Source organism: Ochlerotatus camptorhynchus, unplaced genomic scaffold (genome assembly GCF_037179485.1).
Source record: "Ochlerotatus camptorhynchus isolate MF236.1 unplaced genomic scaffold, CSIRO-AGI_Acam_v1.1 ptg000392l, whole genome shotgun sequence".
Taxonomy (NCBI): domain Eukaryota; kingdom Metazoa; phylum Arthropoda; class Insecta; order Diptera; family Culicidae; genus Ochlerotatus; species Ochlerotatus camptorhynchus.
The window spans coordinates 1,826,673-1,843,470 of NW_027040879.1; the positions used below are offsets into that span (position 1 = coordinate 1,826,673).

General features: G+C 38.7%; 1 protein-coding gene across 4 annotated transcripts in view; it reads right to left on the reverse strand.

The window, feature by feature from the left end:
- Positions 1–16,798, reverse strand: part of LOC135710599 (probable G-protein coupled receptor CG31760) — a 401,234-nt gene that overhangs the window by 112,697 nt on the left and 271,739 nt on the right. For 3 of the 4 annotated variants that reach the window (XM_065233213.1, XM_065233214.1, XM_065233212.1), the window contains exons 8-11: positions 15,093–15,301; positions 14,363–14,612; positions 14,021–14,286; positions 2,352–3,297 (exon numbers count right to left, since the gene is read on the reverse strand). In XM_065233213.1, the coding sequence (XP_065089285.1) occupies positions 3,210–3,297; positions 14,021–14,286; positions 14,363–14,612; positions 15,093–15,301 (813 nt within the window). In that variant the 3' untranslated portion in view covers positions 2,352–3,209. The remainder of the gene's footprint in view (positions 1–2,351; positions 3,298–14,020; positions 14,287–14,362; positions 14,613–15,092; positions 15,302–16,798) is intronic. The other variant, XM_065233216.1, reaches the window with a different exon arrangement.

Genomic DNA, 16,798 nt, shown 5'->3' on the forward strand with positions numbered 1-16,798 from the left:
CAGCTACAATTTGACCGCAGTCAGTTAGTGATTAATTTATTACGAAGATGATGTTCTTCTGACATGCTCCGTCAACTGCTCAGCAGGCAACATTGGTGTGCTTGGCGCAATTAATAGGGCAAAAATCCAGGCTACTATGGCTGCAAGATGCAATGTTGCCCTGACAGCGTTTGATTAATCATATCAGAAATTTATCGGCTTCGAAATCAATTAATAACTAACTACCGTGAAGTCAAATAAAAAATTGTAGCTGATAAACTTTTACAAAAGAGCAGATAGTAAGGTAGATAGATAAAAGATAGAAGGGCTTGGACCTAGGCGGGTAATACAAAGGTGACAAAGTAGGAAGAAGTGTTATTTTTTTTTTTTATTAAAATGAACTGTGCCCATTTTGTTATGGCAAGTTTTGCTATAAGAAATGCTCCTCGTGTTTATTAGCGAAATTCACATCAAAGGTTGATGAATTGCGTGGGAAATCAGTTTGGCACGGCAATTGTGACCAGCATACACCTTCCGGTCGTATGAAGAAGGTCTAAAACTGTCCAAATCAGCCGATAATTTTTTATTTGAATTTCTGTACATACATATGGCAAAATAGTGAACTTTTCGGGAACGTTAACGGCAAAGAACTCACCAACACTGGGAGACCGTAAGCTCTTGCCCACCTGTGATATTACCCGCCTAGGTCTAGGACGTTGAGAACAAAAAGTTCACTTTCGCATATAAACTTCAAAAGACCAGTGCAGTATAAGTTCATATCCAAATAAATTAAAATGTTGGGAAAATTATCAGAATCTGCTTTGAGTGGGTTGGTTTATTTCCTTTAAATTCCGTTTTAATTGCTTATCTTTTGACAGATACGCGTATTTCGTCTACTACTTGCAGACTTCATCAGTGCCAAGTACTCAACACAACTGAGTACTTGGCACTGATGAAGTCTGCAAGTAGTAGACGAAATACGCGTATCTGTCAAAAGATAAGCAATTATAACGGAATTTAAAGGAAATAAACCAACCCACTCAAAGCTCTTCATAAAGGGATTCCGTTAAGAGGTTCGACAAATTTAAAAGATTGATCCGAACCTGATTAAGAATCGATGGAGCTTGGTTGCACCACGATATTTTGGACCACTCTAATATACATGTATCATTTTAATTAACAAATAATTCAATCAATCATGAACCGTTCATCTCTGGGTGCACGAAAAACACTAACGGTTGGAAGGTTAATTGATGACCACGCAGCAGTTTGTCCCAATGAAAGGGACAGATGAGGGTGAAACCCATTTTATTAAAATTGACAGCTTTCCAGGGCTGAAAGACCGCTTCTTCAGAGAGCTGTCTCCTATACGCTTCATCAACCGCAACTGGGTGAGCTATAATGATGATAATAATAATAACCATCATCATCATCATCATCATCAGCACTGTCACCATCCCTGCAGTAGAACCAACCTTATTACAAGGCTCCGTGTAACGTCGAAGACAAGTATCTAGCTGCTACACATGTTTAAGGGTGACCACCGACTATGAAGGGGAGCGGTAAGGATATGTAACGCTGATGCTATTGTTGAGTCGAGCGGTCCCGGCAGAACGAGCGTGTTGATAAAGTAATTCCCCTCTGCTACCGTCGTCAATCGATGTGCACGATACATTTTGTGTATATATTTTTTCATTATCACGCAAAATGGTTGCCACCCACCACTAGAACGGTACACAACTGGAAGGTCGTCCGACCGTGGAAAGGAAAGGAATGATTTTTTATGCGTTACATTACTTGCTGAGTTTTCAAGTAAGTGCGTTAACAAATGTGTTCGGTCACTGAGATTAATTTATGATTGATTGAAGTTAGCGCGTTAGCATCACTGTTTAACTCAGACTATTTTCTCGACTTCTCTTGACAAAAGGGGTAATGGTACAACCTAGAAAAACGCGTAATTAACAACTGTGCAAGTGGTCGAATAACTCTTGTATGATGATGAACTTAAAGTTCCAGCTGCTTTATAAAATCCAAGATTAGGATTAGACGAAGCTTACATCAGCAATGCATTTGAATCAATAGTATTGTCAAAGTTTTAAAATTAAAATGTCCAACCGTATGTCAGAATGGAAAGCTTTTACCTTTGTCCTTTAAGATAAGAAATTTTTAGAAATTTGTCTCTTTCGTTTTTTAGCATGTTTCAGGATCTCGCCATCGGGGTTTCTTCCACTCACATGCTTTACAAAATACATATCATTATAACATGCAATGATTTCATCATTCTGAAAAACATTTTTTTATAGCAAGTGAGTGGCAGCAAGCATGCTCGCCATAATGTTAAACAAAAAGGGAAATTGAAAAAAAAAACTCACCTATTTTTCTTCATGGTGCATCATTTGAATGATTTAACTTGCAGTGAAAGAGGATCTGAAGTGATTGAAGTTATCTTAATAATCGCAACCAAAATTCTCCACCTCAATCAAGCTGCGATAACAAAAATCAGATGGCTCACGAGCCATAAAAAAACGCACATCGCTATCATTGGTTAGTGATCTCCCGCTGCCGGTTTTTATGGCTCATGAAAGCACACTGCCGATGATGGGTAGTGATGAGAGTCAGGTCAAAGAATTGTGCTCTTAACGGGGGTCAGCCTCGAGCTCGATCGGGAAGAGGGCTGAACCATCCACTGCGAAATCTTGCTATCATACATAAACCGGGATTCTGGTGTCGACGGTTTTGCTGGGTGATTCATTGCTACTGTCGGCCGTTGGGGTGTCGGTCGGATTCGGGATGGAATTAGGTTCTGAACCATCACCTGCCACCGTTGCCGTCGAAGTACTTGGTTCGTATTCGTCTAACCCGGTGGCTTCATCAATTACATGGTTGTTGTTGATCCGGTTATAATGCTGCTCCTGTGGGTCGGCTGTACGTGAGGATGCTGAATATTCCTGTTCGGATTGGTTATTGTTACTGCTACTGCTACTGCTGCTCTGGATGTCGGTGCCAAGGGGGGCATTTCCGCTGCTGCGCCGACGAAGGTTGTAATTCATGTTGACGCTATCGTTATGGTTGGTGCTGTCAGTCGCTGTGTACGTTTGGGAAGATGACGACGGGCAGGAGGGGGAACCACCGTTGGCCGGTGGTTCTTTGCGGGGGATGGTGCTGGGTGGGGTTGTGATTATGACGACGACGGGTGCAGCTGGGCAATCTCGTTCACCTCGGTAGCCATGTCATACCCTTTCGGTTCCGTTAGATTGTTGTTGCTGGGACTGTTGCTGTAGCTGCTGCTGTTGGCCGGTGTGGGTTGTTGATGAATAGCTGAATGTAGGACGACATGCGGAATGGAAACAAAATGGTACATTTTAGTGGGAGGTAGAACGGAAATCACAATTAATTGCTGGGGTTTTCTCGTTATCGAGATTGATGCCTACAATAACTTAATCACCGGGGGATGGACCATAAAGATGTGTGGTTATATGTGTAGGTATGTTCACGATTTTGCTGCCATGGTGTAGAAGAGCTTTGAGCTTTGATACTGAAATTATATTTAAATATAGGATCCAGAGACAAAAAAATATGTTTTATCTAGAAGAAATATGTTTTCCGTTTTAATTAATTGATGTGGAATAAAGCTTTTGAAGTAACATTTCAATCAAATTAATTAATTAAATAAGAAATGCAGCACCAGTTCCATATTACATGGGTCCAATCTGGGATGCTAAATACTCTGAACTACAGCACTCTGGGGAGCGATTCATTTTCACTGCAGCGATTATCATTGAAGAGATCTTAGAAACTAGGGTGGGTCAACTTTACAATTTTTTGCTCCCCATTTCTCTTTCGATATGTATAGAGGTCTCCAAAAATGGTGCCAAAATTGAACGAACCAAAATCGTAGAACATCAACTATTAGTACACATTATTAATTTTTTCCGCAAAGAATTGATTATTGATTTTTATGCAGAAAACATATTTTTAGTAAAAAAAAAAACACACATAAATATAGCGTAGATTTTCTAAGAAGAAAATCTTATGTGACAATGTCTCAGACGTCATTTCGATTAGATGAGCCACTTTTGGGCTAAGATTTATAAGTCAAAATGGCCAAAGTACGTTTCAAAATTGTTCCACTGCCACTAGCGACCAATTACGCATGGGATTCTGTGGGATTTTTCATGGGTTTCATGGGATTCTGTGGGAAAATCTATAATTTGTTTTTTTTTTGCTATTTGGACTGGAACTGCTCAGGAGTAGAAACAGAGGCTGATTCAGAAAAGAAATGAGTTGCGAGCACTGGAGAAAGCCGTAATCAAGTCGCCTCACAGACAGAAAAAAAAACTAATAAGAAGTTTTTTTTTTCTGATTTTCAAATTTATGATACATATTTATTATTCGGCTCCGTTAAGTTGCTTATGAAATTTGAGCCTCAAAACGCCTAAATGAAGTGAAAAAAAAAACACACTTCTCTTCAGTAGAGCTCTTCAATGATAATTGATGCCATCATTAGGAGCTGATGTGGTGAGTATGCTTCACTAAGCGCTTGTCTAACTTTTCCAGTGAGGAAGCTGTTTACTAGACTGATGCAAAATCTGAAATTTCCGCTCCACAGTGCTCAAACGGTTCCAAATTGGGCCCTGATTAGTCTCTCAAAATTTGAACTCATTTAGTGAGAAACTGACTTGGCACAAACCATTTGAAGTTTATATGGGAATTACTATGAAGAAACCATAATTTCGGTTCATATCTATCTCAAAATTCACCAGTTCACTCTACTTTAGAAAATGATAGCTGAACTTGTTAAATATTTTTCGAGCTACAACTTTGTTCAAGACTACTTTTCGATCAAATGTAAGGAACAAAAATTATTAATGATTCAAGTCACTGACGTCTTATGATTATGCTCAATCAACTGCAGGCAACATTGGTGTTTATAGCGCGTAGAATAGAAGACAAAAATCATGGCTACTATGTTACACTGCAGAATACAGTGTTGCCCACCACACAGTTGCTTAATTATGCCATTAGATTATCAATCTCTTAGACAATTAATAACTATTTAATTTTACGTTTTGCTGAAAAACGATGTTCTGCAAAGTTTTAGCTGATTAAAATTCTCATATCAATAGCAAGAGAATTTGTTAACAGTACAATATGAAGACAATGAATAAAAGTTTTGTTTCCTCATAGTAATTTCCATATAAACTTCAAATGGTTTGTGCCAAGTCAGTTTCTTATCAAATGAGTTTAAACTTTCGGAGGCTTATCAGGACACGATTTGAAACCGTTTGAACAATGTGGAGCAAAAATTTCAAATTTTGCATCAGTCTACCGTTTACGCTAGTGCAAAGCATTTCTAATCTGTCTACTTTGCATACACTAAAGATAATAACAACTCTCAAATCTTGAATGCATATTTGTTGGATATGCAACAAGTAGTGGGTGGATTGAACCACCCACTGTGCTCTTTGAGAGATTCCTATACCTGAGTTAAGCTTCAGTTAAAGCTCAACTGAACATAAATTCCAGGTAGCCATTACAGATAATGGTTAGCTGTGAATTTGAAACAATGTTCCAATAACTACGCATCTGCCTGGAGATCTAAAGATCTACTATCCAACCAACAAATTCTACAGCAATTTATATGGATTCTTCGAAAACTGCAGAAGCAAATCCAAACTTCTTGGAATTAAATCATAATTTAGCAGATCATCAGTCAAGTTAAAAGCTGACCATTTTACTTATCGTACGGTCTATCTGTTTTCCATTTCCGCGAACCACCTTGATGGGCCATCAGCAGCCGTAAACATATTTTATGTCCATTTCATGGCTTATTTTTACCCACGCCGATTAAATGGTAAAGTTTCTCGTCAAATTGCGAACGGAGGTATAGCAATTCTTCGCTTGCAAAGCTTTGCTCCTTGCGTTTCGCTTGTTTATTACGAAACGTAATAAAATTTCATGCGACAGTCAAATGTCGCTTAGCAGATTTGAAGAATGATTTTGCCAGGGCGGATGCGGAGGAAAATTGACCATTTATTTTTTGATTAAATTTCAGGTTATAATTTTGTGTGCTATTGGTGGTAGGGATCAGAACAATTGCAAAGCCCTAATGATTGATGGTCTGTTGATTTGTTCATGTACCCTTCCCTTTGTGCTGGCGCACAAACGAGACAATCAATTAAATTCCAAGTTTGTTATGATCGTTTCATTGTCGTTTAATGTCTGTCAAACGAACCATTTCCTTTAAAAATATATGTGCGAAAACATGAAGCCAATTTGACGATGTCCTTGACATGGTGAATCGTTTCGAAGGAAACTCAGCTAGTTCATGATTTACATTGTATGAGGATCATAACGTTCATCGTTTCGTCAGAAGGGCACAAGCTGCTACTTTGTTTTTACGCAGGATTACGTATTTCGGGAAGGGTTCCAAGCCAGGGAAATGCAACGAAAATTTGTTGAGAAGGTCACAAATTATAAATGTAAGATATTTAAATAGCTAAAAATTAAGAAATATGGAAACATTCAAAATTCTCAAAGATATTTTTCGACCGCTAGGTGCTCACCCCTAACACAGCCATCAGAAAGTTGGTCACTAACAACACAAGCCGAAGCCACATAATCATTCAGTGTTGCCCTTTGGACGGGTTGACCTGGAACTTGTTCGCTGCAGCGTGGACATTGTAGCCTTTTTTCTATTCATTCACCTACTTCAGCTAAATACAGAAAAAAAAGGAGGGACATAGAATGATAATCCAAATGCTTGAGTAAGCGAAACGTAGAAAGTTTGACTGCAGACATTGTTTAGCTGCCGAGTGATAAACAGGGGTGTTCGTTGCGTTGCACACTAAAAACGAATCTTACTTAGAGACTTTTCCTCAGTTGTGTGTCACTTTTACTCATACGTATGAAATTTTTTCTTTAAGCGTAGGTCATTCAGCGCATGAGTACGAATCAGTAAAAGAGACTCATTCTCTGAGTAATATTCGTTTTCAATGCATTTAGCTTGCCATCTAGACTAGAAATTGGATATTGGAAAGCTTAGTGTGCATTGTGCATCAAATTCCACGGCCAGAAAGCAGGTTTATGTGTTCAGTGAAGTTATACAGATGGAAAATACCTATCGCATGTTTAGCCTCTTAGTTCAAAATTCACTCACCATGCAGCGCTAGTAACATTTGATTCAAAAGGCTTGCTTAAGCAGTCTACATTCACTAAAAACGAATCTTATTCAGAGAGTGAGTAACTTTTACGTAGGTTACTCATGCGCTGAGTGACCAACGCTTTTAGAAATGTATCCTTACGAAAGAGCAAAAGTTAACCCAAGTAATCACCAAGCCCGCTAACTACCCGATAATCGCCTGTTGGTTACTTGAGAATCACTTTCTGAGTTAGTTTAGTTTTTTGTTTTACGACTAGTTAATGTGGGCCATACATAAATCAGCAATCAATTAAATTTTCAATAGCGACCAAAAATATCCCTTAGTACCATCCTAATGAGGTATTCATCTAGGTAAAATTGATAAATAGAAGATTTTTAGCGATGGGCCCAATCCTAGATCCAAAGGCCAACATTAGAGCCATTTCCCCTACCTCATTTTTAAATATTTTTAGGCAACCAAAAAGTAGAAAAATGTAAAATTGCAAGGGACTTAGGCGTAATCCTAGACTCCAAACTCACTTTTGTAGAACATTATAATACCATCATAACGGAATCAAATAGTATGTTGGGCTTCATTAAAAGGATCAGCTATAATGGTCAAGACCCATGCACTATTATACATTACATAGGAGAAATGTCGGCTTCGGAAATACCTCAACCTATTATCGTCGGGGGGTACACAAAGTCCTAGAGCACTCAAATTTGGCCCATAGATGCTCTGAAGCACAATGTATCCACCTATCAAAATTGAGCTCTCAAGGACGTTGTTTACCCTCCTGATGGTAATAAAATAAGGTATTGCCGAAGCCGTCATTTACCTTACGTAAGGCCTATTCTGGAATACTGTGTTACCTAGTATGGTATCCGTACATTCCCATACACGTGGAATGGGAAGAATCCGTCCAAAAACAATTCCGTTTATATGCTCTTCGCAAATTGAATTCGACCACATTTCCTATTCCATCATCTGAAACACACTGCATGTTCATCAACTTACATACACTCAAAGAACGCCGCGAATTTGCAATGCTTTTCTTCAACAATGACATTATTTTACATCGCATAGAATCATCAGAATTACTGATGATGATGATGATGATGATGATGGTCCCACCTCTTACCCCTACAAAGGTTTGAGCTGGACGATTTATCTTTAAGATAATTAAATATGACATTTTAACCAGGTTGGCAAACAAAATCGAACTGGTTTCAGTTACAGATATAAATTCCCTCTAGAGTTTACAGTTGCTTCACAGCGATATAAATGTGGAAAAGCTCAGGCGTCCACCTTTTTGTCCACCTTAAATATTCATAAGCATTACAAGCAATCAAGAGTTAATGAACAATCAACAAAGCATCCTATTACACTAGTAACCCCGCAATCTGATGCTATCATAATTTTCGGCAATGTCAGGAATGCTCACGAACCCCCAAAATTTGCCAGAAAACTTACTACTAACTCAAGTTATCTTCCAAATAAGCTTCAAAATTGCTTTTTTTTATCAAATGTTAAATTCAGTCCTCTATATCCATAATACGCGCGCGAGGCTCAAAACCTTTGTAGACTACATTTTTTTTAATTAATCTACTATTAAATCAAATACTAAAAATCCATCATCACCATCGTGGCGAACAAAATAGTTTTGGCAGTGCTACAATAATTATTAAAAAGTCGTTATAACAGCTATCCATACAAAATAATCCGTTAAAAATAACTTCGTCAAGATACATAATTTGTCAATTCATAAAAAAAATCACTGGATAACCGTTCAAAAGACAGTTTTAACGTGTGAAATGCAATGTCTCTTAAATTCTGCTAATGTTGTTGAACGTTTAATGTGTCTAGGCATCGAATTGAAAACATTTATTCCTTTAAAAAATGATGAATTCTGTGAAGCGCAAGTCAAGAAATGTGGTGTTCTTATTTCATCCGCGTTTCTTGTATTATATCTATGATAGTCACTTCCTTTTTCAATTCGATCACACAAATATCGAGGCAGCAAACCGTTAACTACTTTAAAAATGGACACCATAGTCAAATATACAATTCTTAGCTTCACCGACAACCATTGTAAGGCGTCTAGCTTCAAAGTTGAGGAAGTGAATCTATTACATCTCAAAATCAAACGCATTATTTTACTCTGCAAGCGCTGTTATCTCGATATTTGTGTTGCATTGGCCAGAAATAAAATGGAAGGGCAAAAGTCAAGATGAGGAGAGATGATTGATTTGTATAGCTGTATTTTACTGGCAATAGTTAAATCGTTTTTCAATCGACATAGAATTCCATACTTCTTGGCAATTTTCTTGATGACATTGTCAATGTGAGAGTTGAACTTAAGTTTGTCATCAATAATCACGCCAAGATATTTAATCTCCTGAACGCGATCAATAGTCTCATCATCAATTACAACAGAGACGTTCTCATTTAATCGATTCCGCGAAATCACCATAAATTTAGTTTTACTTGTATTCAATTTTAACTGCTTACACTTCAACCATCTACTTAGATACTGCAAATTTTCATTCAAGTGTGAGACGGCAACTTCTAAATCCTTAGCTACAATGAATAACACAGTATCATCTGCAAAAAGATTAATGTCGCAAAACCGTAAAACACGTCGCAAGTCATTAATATACATAATAAATAAAAGGGGCCCAAATACACTTCCCTGGGGCACTCCAAGGTTGTTCCCCACGGGACTGGAAACAGAATCATTAAAAACAGTCCGTTGAGTTCTGTCAGACAAATAGCTTTCAAACCATTTATATGCAGTACTCGTAATTCCAAAGCGCTTGATTGTACTTAACAGTAAGGGCCTAGAAATTGTTTCAAAAGCGCGTTTCAGATCAAAAAAAAAAACTGCAACAATCGTATCTTCACGCTCCAAGTTGTCTTTCCACTTTGCTAACACCAAATTCAATGCAGTTTCACAAGAACGACCTTCCCGATATCCCGATTGTTCTGGTATCAACAAAGAGTTGCTATTCAAATACTCCAACAGCTGGCATTTAACAACAAGTTCTAAGATTTTCTCTAATGTGTGCAACATGTTGATGGGACGAAACTCTTCGGCTTTAATCGTTCCAGCAACTTTTTGAATAGGAACCACTAAGGATTCCTTCCAAATTTGTGGAACAAGTCCTGTTTGTAATGATTCATTAATAAGGTCCAGCAAGATGTGGCCAATGACATGAAAGCAATCTTGAATAACTCTAGCATTAACATTATCTACTTCAGCCGATTTTCCTAATGAAAAACAAAGTTCATCTAATGTAATTTGGTAAAAAACTTCAAATCTGCAACTACTATTAACTGGCTATTTTATTTCGTCAGGTTCATCGACCAATTCAATAGATTGATTAATCAATGAAACACTGTCTACGAAATAATCATTAAACTTAGATGCAATTACTTGTTCTGACTGTTCTAATGTGCCATTAAAAGGTATGGACCGCGGTTTGCAATTACTAGGTTTTAATAAAGATTTCAAAATTTTCCATAACTCCTTGCTGTTGTTTTGATGCTGATCAATCTTCCTTTGAACATATTCACAACGAGTTTTCTTTATCGATTGTGAATACTTATTACGCGCGATTGTGTACCTAGTCCAATGATTGTCATTATTAGATCTACAAAACTTTTTGTACCATTTGTCCCTTTTCCGTTTAAGACGCAAAAGATCCAAATTGTACCAGCTGTTCGAGTTTTTCAAAGAAACAAACTTTTGCTCAACTAGTTGATTGGTACACGTTTTCAAAGCGTTATTAAGAACAGCTGTAGATTCATCTAAGTTACCGTCCGCGAATGGAAAATCCAGGCTTCTCTCAACAAGATTCGAAACAGCTTGCTTCGAATATTTCCTCCAGCACTTCAATTTTACAAAATTATCGTTATCGTTAACATGGTCTAAGACATTAATCACTAAAGTCTCATGATCGGTTATTTTCAAATCAGTATCCGTAACTGAACAAATGGAATCAAAATTGGAATAAACGTGGTCAATTAAAGTTCTACTGTGCCTGGAAATACGCGTATATTCATTTACCGTTTGCTTTAAATTAAAAAACTCAGCTAAACGCTTCAAATGATTCGAATTATGGTTATCATGCCAATTAAAATTAAAATCACCAGCCAACATATTTAATTTACTAGAATCAAGGAATGTCTCGAGCCAGTTCTCTAAAACTTCAACAAAACGCTGGTCACTAGAACTGGGAGAATGATACAAAACACCATAATTACCCATCTTCATGCCACGTACAAATGTAATGCCCAAGAACCAGTTGCCATCAATAACTTTGTTGGTACGAAGGTTGAATTGAACTGATTCTTTGACATAAATAGCAACACCGCCAGTGTGTCTAGAATGTGATAAACAAGCAGCAACAATATATCCCGGAATACTATACTGATCAAAAGCTTCAGTTTCTACAATATGAGTTTCAGATAATAAAACTAAAAGAGGACGTTTTTCCTCAACAATCTGACGTAATGCCGCGTAGTTTGTTGACAACCCCGCAATATTCAAGTATAAAAAATCGAATTGATTCACATTCCTGGAACTTGGCTGCTATTTATTGAAACGCAAGCTGCTTTTCTTCTGATCAAAAAGTCTTTTATAGAGCAAACATTCCGAGCTAAATGCGGCATGGTTGACGTCCAAGTTCATTTTTCGTTCTTTATTCATTTTCAAACAATTAATACATTTCAATACAGTTGACGTACACTCCGACGTTTTGTGTTGTTGGCTGCACCTAGAGCATCTATCACAATTTTTTCAATCCATGCTTTTGTGCCCAAATTCTCCACATTTGAAGCATCTCAACACATTAATCGCGGGAACTATCGAGCACCGATCAAACCCTACATTTACTTTTTTCGCACATAACAAACATTTATAAGTATCGACATCGACTTCAATTACAACACTAAACTTGTTATAAGTGAAGCGTGGATTTTCAAACATGTTCACTACTTTTACATCATTAATAGCGATGTCTTCATTTTGACTTTTTAAGTAGTCAATAAAGACATCGGAGGAAAACTGATCGCTCATGCCCACTATTTTCAATGTTGGCACCGAAGTGGGAACAAAAGCACTATATTTTTCACCCAGATTGCTTTCAATACCATTTTTTACATCACTTACGTTTGCTCCTGTTGCACACTCAACAATAATGGAGCGATCTTTACCATTCCTAAAATTACTGATTTTGTGTGTTTTTGGATCCAACTGAGTTTTCAAAAACTTACGAGTATCTTCGCAAGGTTGTTTGGACTCTTTCGGTTTAATCACAATGACCGGACGAGTTTTACGATTATCTGGTTTGTTACTTTTACTGTTACTATTAGTTTTACTTTGACTAGCACGACTATGTCTTTTTACAACATCCGCAAAACTCGCATTTTCTTGAAAAACAACATCATCATCATGATCACTATTACTAATTACTAATTTACGTGTTTTGGTCCGATTCTGACTGAATCGTCTTAGATGAACTGCGATGATCATTCTTTACAGCTAATTGGTTTTCCGCATCAATTTAAAAAAATTAACTTTTCATATTATCCAATTTCTTACAAATTAAATTTTCAATCCCATTTACATTTATTCTACCATCCCGCTTTTAACCGCGATGTCCACCTGAGCAGCAATGTGATCTCGCATGTCAGTGATCGAGTCCGAGAGTTGAAAAACCTTTTTCATCTCTTCCTCTATCCTTTTGACGCGCGAGATCAGATCATTCTGCTCGTCACAACTCTGATCTGATAGACAACTATCACACTTGAACAGAACATTTGCATTATCTGCTATAAGCCTCGCCGCAGTCTTAGTGAGTGCCGCACAAGTGAAATGGAACGTTCCATTGCACGGACCTACACATGTAACTGGGAGCCCACTAATAGCAATAGACTGCTCGCATACATTACACACATCCATTTTACCAAATTAAACGCTAACACTGTTAGCAGCAGACATATACAGGGGAGGAGAACACAACATAAAATTTTACCGCCACAGCTCACTACACAAAAGCAATAGCGCGCCGGGGGGAAAATACAAAATTAAACAAAAACTAGTTGCTAGGCAACCTTTCCTCTACTTATCTTGTTAGAAAAATACCACGGGCACGCGTTGGAATAATCCTTTTGCGGCACACGCCACTATTTCACACGAAATTATTAATTTATTTTCACAGCACAACTCAACAAAAACACTACTTTGTACGCCATACTACGCAGAAGGTTTACTCTCACATTTAAACTTGTACACACATTATTCTCAGAAAAATCTCACTGAACAAATTACGCAAAAATTGGCCCCATCAATCGAATGATGCCTTAGATTAAACAAACTAGGGGAAATGGATGTAATGTAGGCCTAAATGTCCCTAATTTGGGCCCATACATAAATTCAGCAATCGACTAAATTTTCAATAGCAACCAAAAATACCCATTTGTACCGTCCCAATGACGCGTTCATCTAGATAAAATTGATAAATAGCGGATTTTTAGCGATGGGCCCAATCTTAGATCCATAGGCCAACATTAGAGTAATGTCCCCTATGTAGAATAACTTTGAAACCAGCCACGACGAACTTTAGGGACATTTTACATACTGAATCGTTAATGGGGTCACACAAGTTTTATTGATAATTATCAACAAACAATCATTTTTCACTGGGGTTGTTTTTTTACGCAGGGTTATACGTGCCAAGTAGAAATAAACCACGTGAATAAACCACATAAATGCTTACATCCGCGTAAAAAATCCTCGAAAATAAAATCAAACGCGTTTCTGATCCAATCTAAGCGAATAAAGACAACCGCGTAAATTCCAAAAACCGTGTAAACCGTGCTTGAAATTCACTCACCCTATCGAATTGGCCGTGCCGGAATAACAGCTGTTGGTACCACCACTATGGCCGTCCTCGGTGATGCCGCTGGTCTCCTTGAGCGAGTCCTCTTTCGGATGTTTGTGCTTGTGCGACGAATGCAGCCCACTGCCTCCGATGCACTTACCGAGTGGACTCTTCAGCGTGAAATAGCTCCCCGGTTTCGGCTTCAGGTGCCGATTGTTCATCTCCATGTGAACAATCTTCATGAATTCAATTTGAGCAGCGAGTTTCTGAATTTCTTCCTTGGGAGAAAAATTGCGATAGAGAGGGGATCAAAAGTGTTTCAATGGTTTGATTTGAATGTCTCCGGAAACCTACCTTAAGTTCTTCGTTTTCCTGGTACAGGTCTGCGGTTTCCTCCGGAACCAGCCCAATGCCATTGAGGGAGAACGACGCGGTTATGCCTCGTTTCCGGGCTCGTTGGTCCCACTGGTCACCCTGACCACGCAGTATTCGCAGAATTTTCGGTCCGAAAACCAGTGCTATCGTCACGGATGTGCTCAGCTGTGTCCGGATAAAGCCTAGCAGATATTTTATATCCGGACCGGCTTGGGGGAAGAAGAATAAACTGCACGGGTGGGAGAGAAGATTTAAGCGGTGATTAGTTAGCCACATGGTGCCGAAAGGAAGTGGGTGTAAATTTGGTCTGTATTTCCTGAGACTAGACGGCATTAAACGGAAGTGATCAAATTTAACTTTTAATGGCGACATTTTTGGAAAGATCAACTTGAATTTACTCTAACTTACTTTGGAGAATCTGAGCCGTGAGCTGGAACTTAATTAGTCTAGCAGTTGTTGAACGACCTTTTACCAGAAATTTTACGAAAATGAGGAAATAAATTCGTGAAAATCATCAGTGGCAAAGTTCAAGTGGCAGAAATCGTGATTTTAAACTGCTCGAATAATACGATCCATTCAAAGTAGAAAAGATTTTCGACGAATGAAGCGCGTGATGGTAATTCAAACTGATTTAATGAAATTTACATTGTTCCTGGCGTGTAAAGGACTACATACAAAGCGAATAGATTAGCAAACCAAATATACTCACTGGAACGCAACCATCGTGGTGTTGACGAGCGCTATGTTGTAAATGGCGTACGAGATGAGTCGGGCCTCGTTGTACAGCGACTCGGCATTTCGGACGTTGTAGCAAACACGGATGCCCCATGCCAGGAATAGCACCTCGCCGATGGCCAGACTGTGATCCCACCAGTTGTAGGAGCACTGTTTGAATATTAGTCCGTTCTGATCGACTATCTGTGGGCGGAGAAAATAGCACAACATCGGACGGTGGTTAGATCTGCTTGGAATTGTGTACCGAGTAGAAACATAATTAGTTGAACGTTTGCGCGTTTTCCATGGATTCATGTTATGTGCCACCCGCACAGATATCCCTCTTGCCACAAGGCAGCTATTTCTTTCATCCGGAGATTGTGTATTTGTGGTTAATCTTGATGGGGTATTCACAGAGGAGTTAATTAAGCTGTGTTTGTACTGAGATTGATTAAAATCGAGAAAATGTTATTTGCATTCGTGTCACAAATTGGAGAGCTAGAAGCAGTCAGCCAGCTCAAAATATCGATTTTATTCCCTTCCTGATGTTTTTCGAATCGGTTGCGCTCGTACCGACAGGTATTGTCGGTACAGTTGGAAACCGAAAAACTCCGCTAGCGACAATCGATTTTACTTTCGTTCTGTACATTATGCAAAGTGTCGGAAAAAGTGCGCTGTATAGCGCATAATTGTGAGAATACAATGTACACTATCTATAACGCATAGAACGAGAGTAATATCGATTGTCGCTGGTGAGGTTTTCCGTGTATATATAATAATGAGTTTTCACCGTTTGATCTCCAGTTTTCAAAATGACGTCCAAGCTAGAAGAGCAGCGTGTCAAAATTTTGCTCGCGCAGCAAGATAATCCGACGTTCTCACACGCCAAGTTGGCAAAATTGCTGGATGTGGCCAAATCGACCGTGACAAACGTTTTAAAAGTGTTCGAGGAGCGTCTGTCGACTGCCAGGAAGCCTGGAAGCGGCGGCAATCGTAATCCGGACGTGACAGCAACGACGAAGAAGGTGGTGGTGAAATATAAGCGGAATCCTAACCTCCCCATCCGGGACGTCGCTGGCAAACTCAATGTATCCCATACTACTGTGCAGCGGGTCAAGAAACGAGCCGGGTTGTTGACGTTTAAGAAGGTGAAGGTGGCGAACCGAGATTACAACCAAAACACGTCGGCAAAGCAGCGGTCCTGAAAGCTGTATACGAATCTGCTCACAAAGTTCGACTGTGTCGTCATGGACGACGAAACTTTGAAACAAAAGGATTTTCTACTCCGCTCTGACCTGCGGTCAAACACCACAGCTAGCTTTCTCAGGGCAAACTAGGGCAAAAAACGATATATCGGCACTTACCTTATCCAAATACACCTCACAGTATTCGGGTTCTTAACGATAAGCGAAACAAATGATTTACGAGTTCATGAATGTATTAAGGAAAAAAAAAACGTGGTGGAATTCAACTATTCATTATTTGTATAGCGTTAGCGTTGTTATGATATACTTCGTAGATTGGATACTAGCGACACTCACGTCTCTTCTGAAATTCTCAGTTAGACTACTTTCAGGAATAATGCTGAGGAGTAAACATTGGTTCCAATCTAAACAAGAGTAACAGAAGCATGACTGTCGCTATTCCCGGCCACGCCCATCTTTACCATAACTAGGGATAGGTAAGGAAATGTTGATGTAG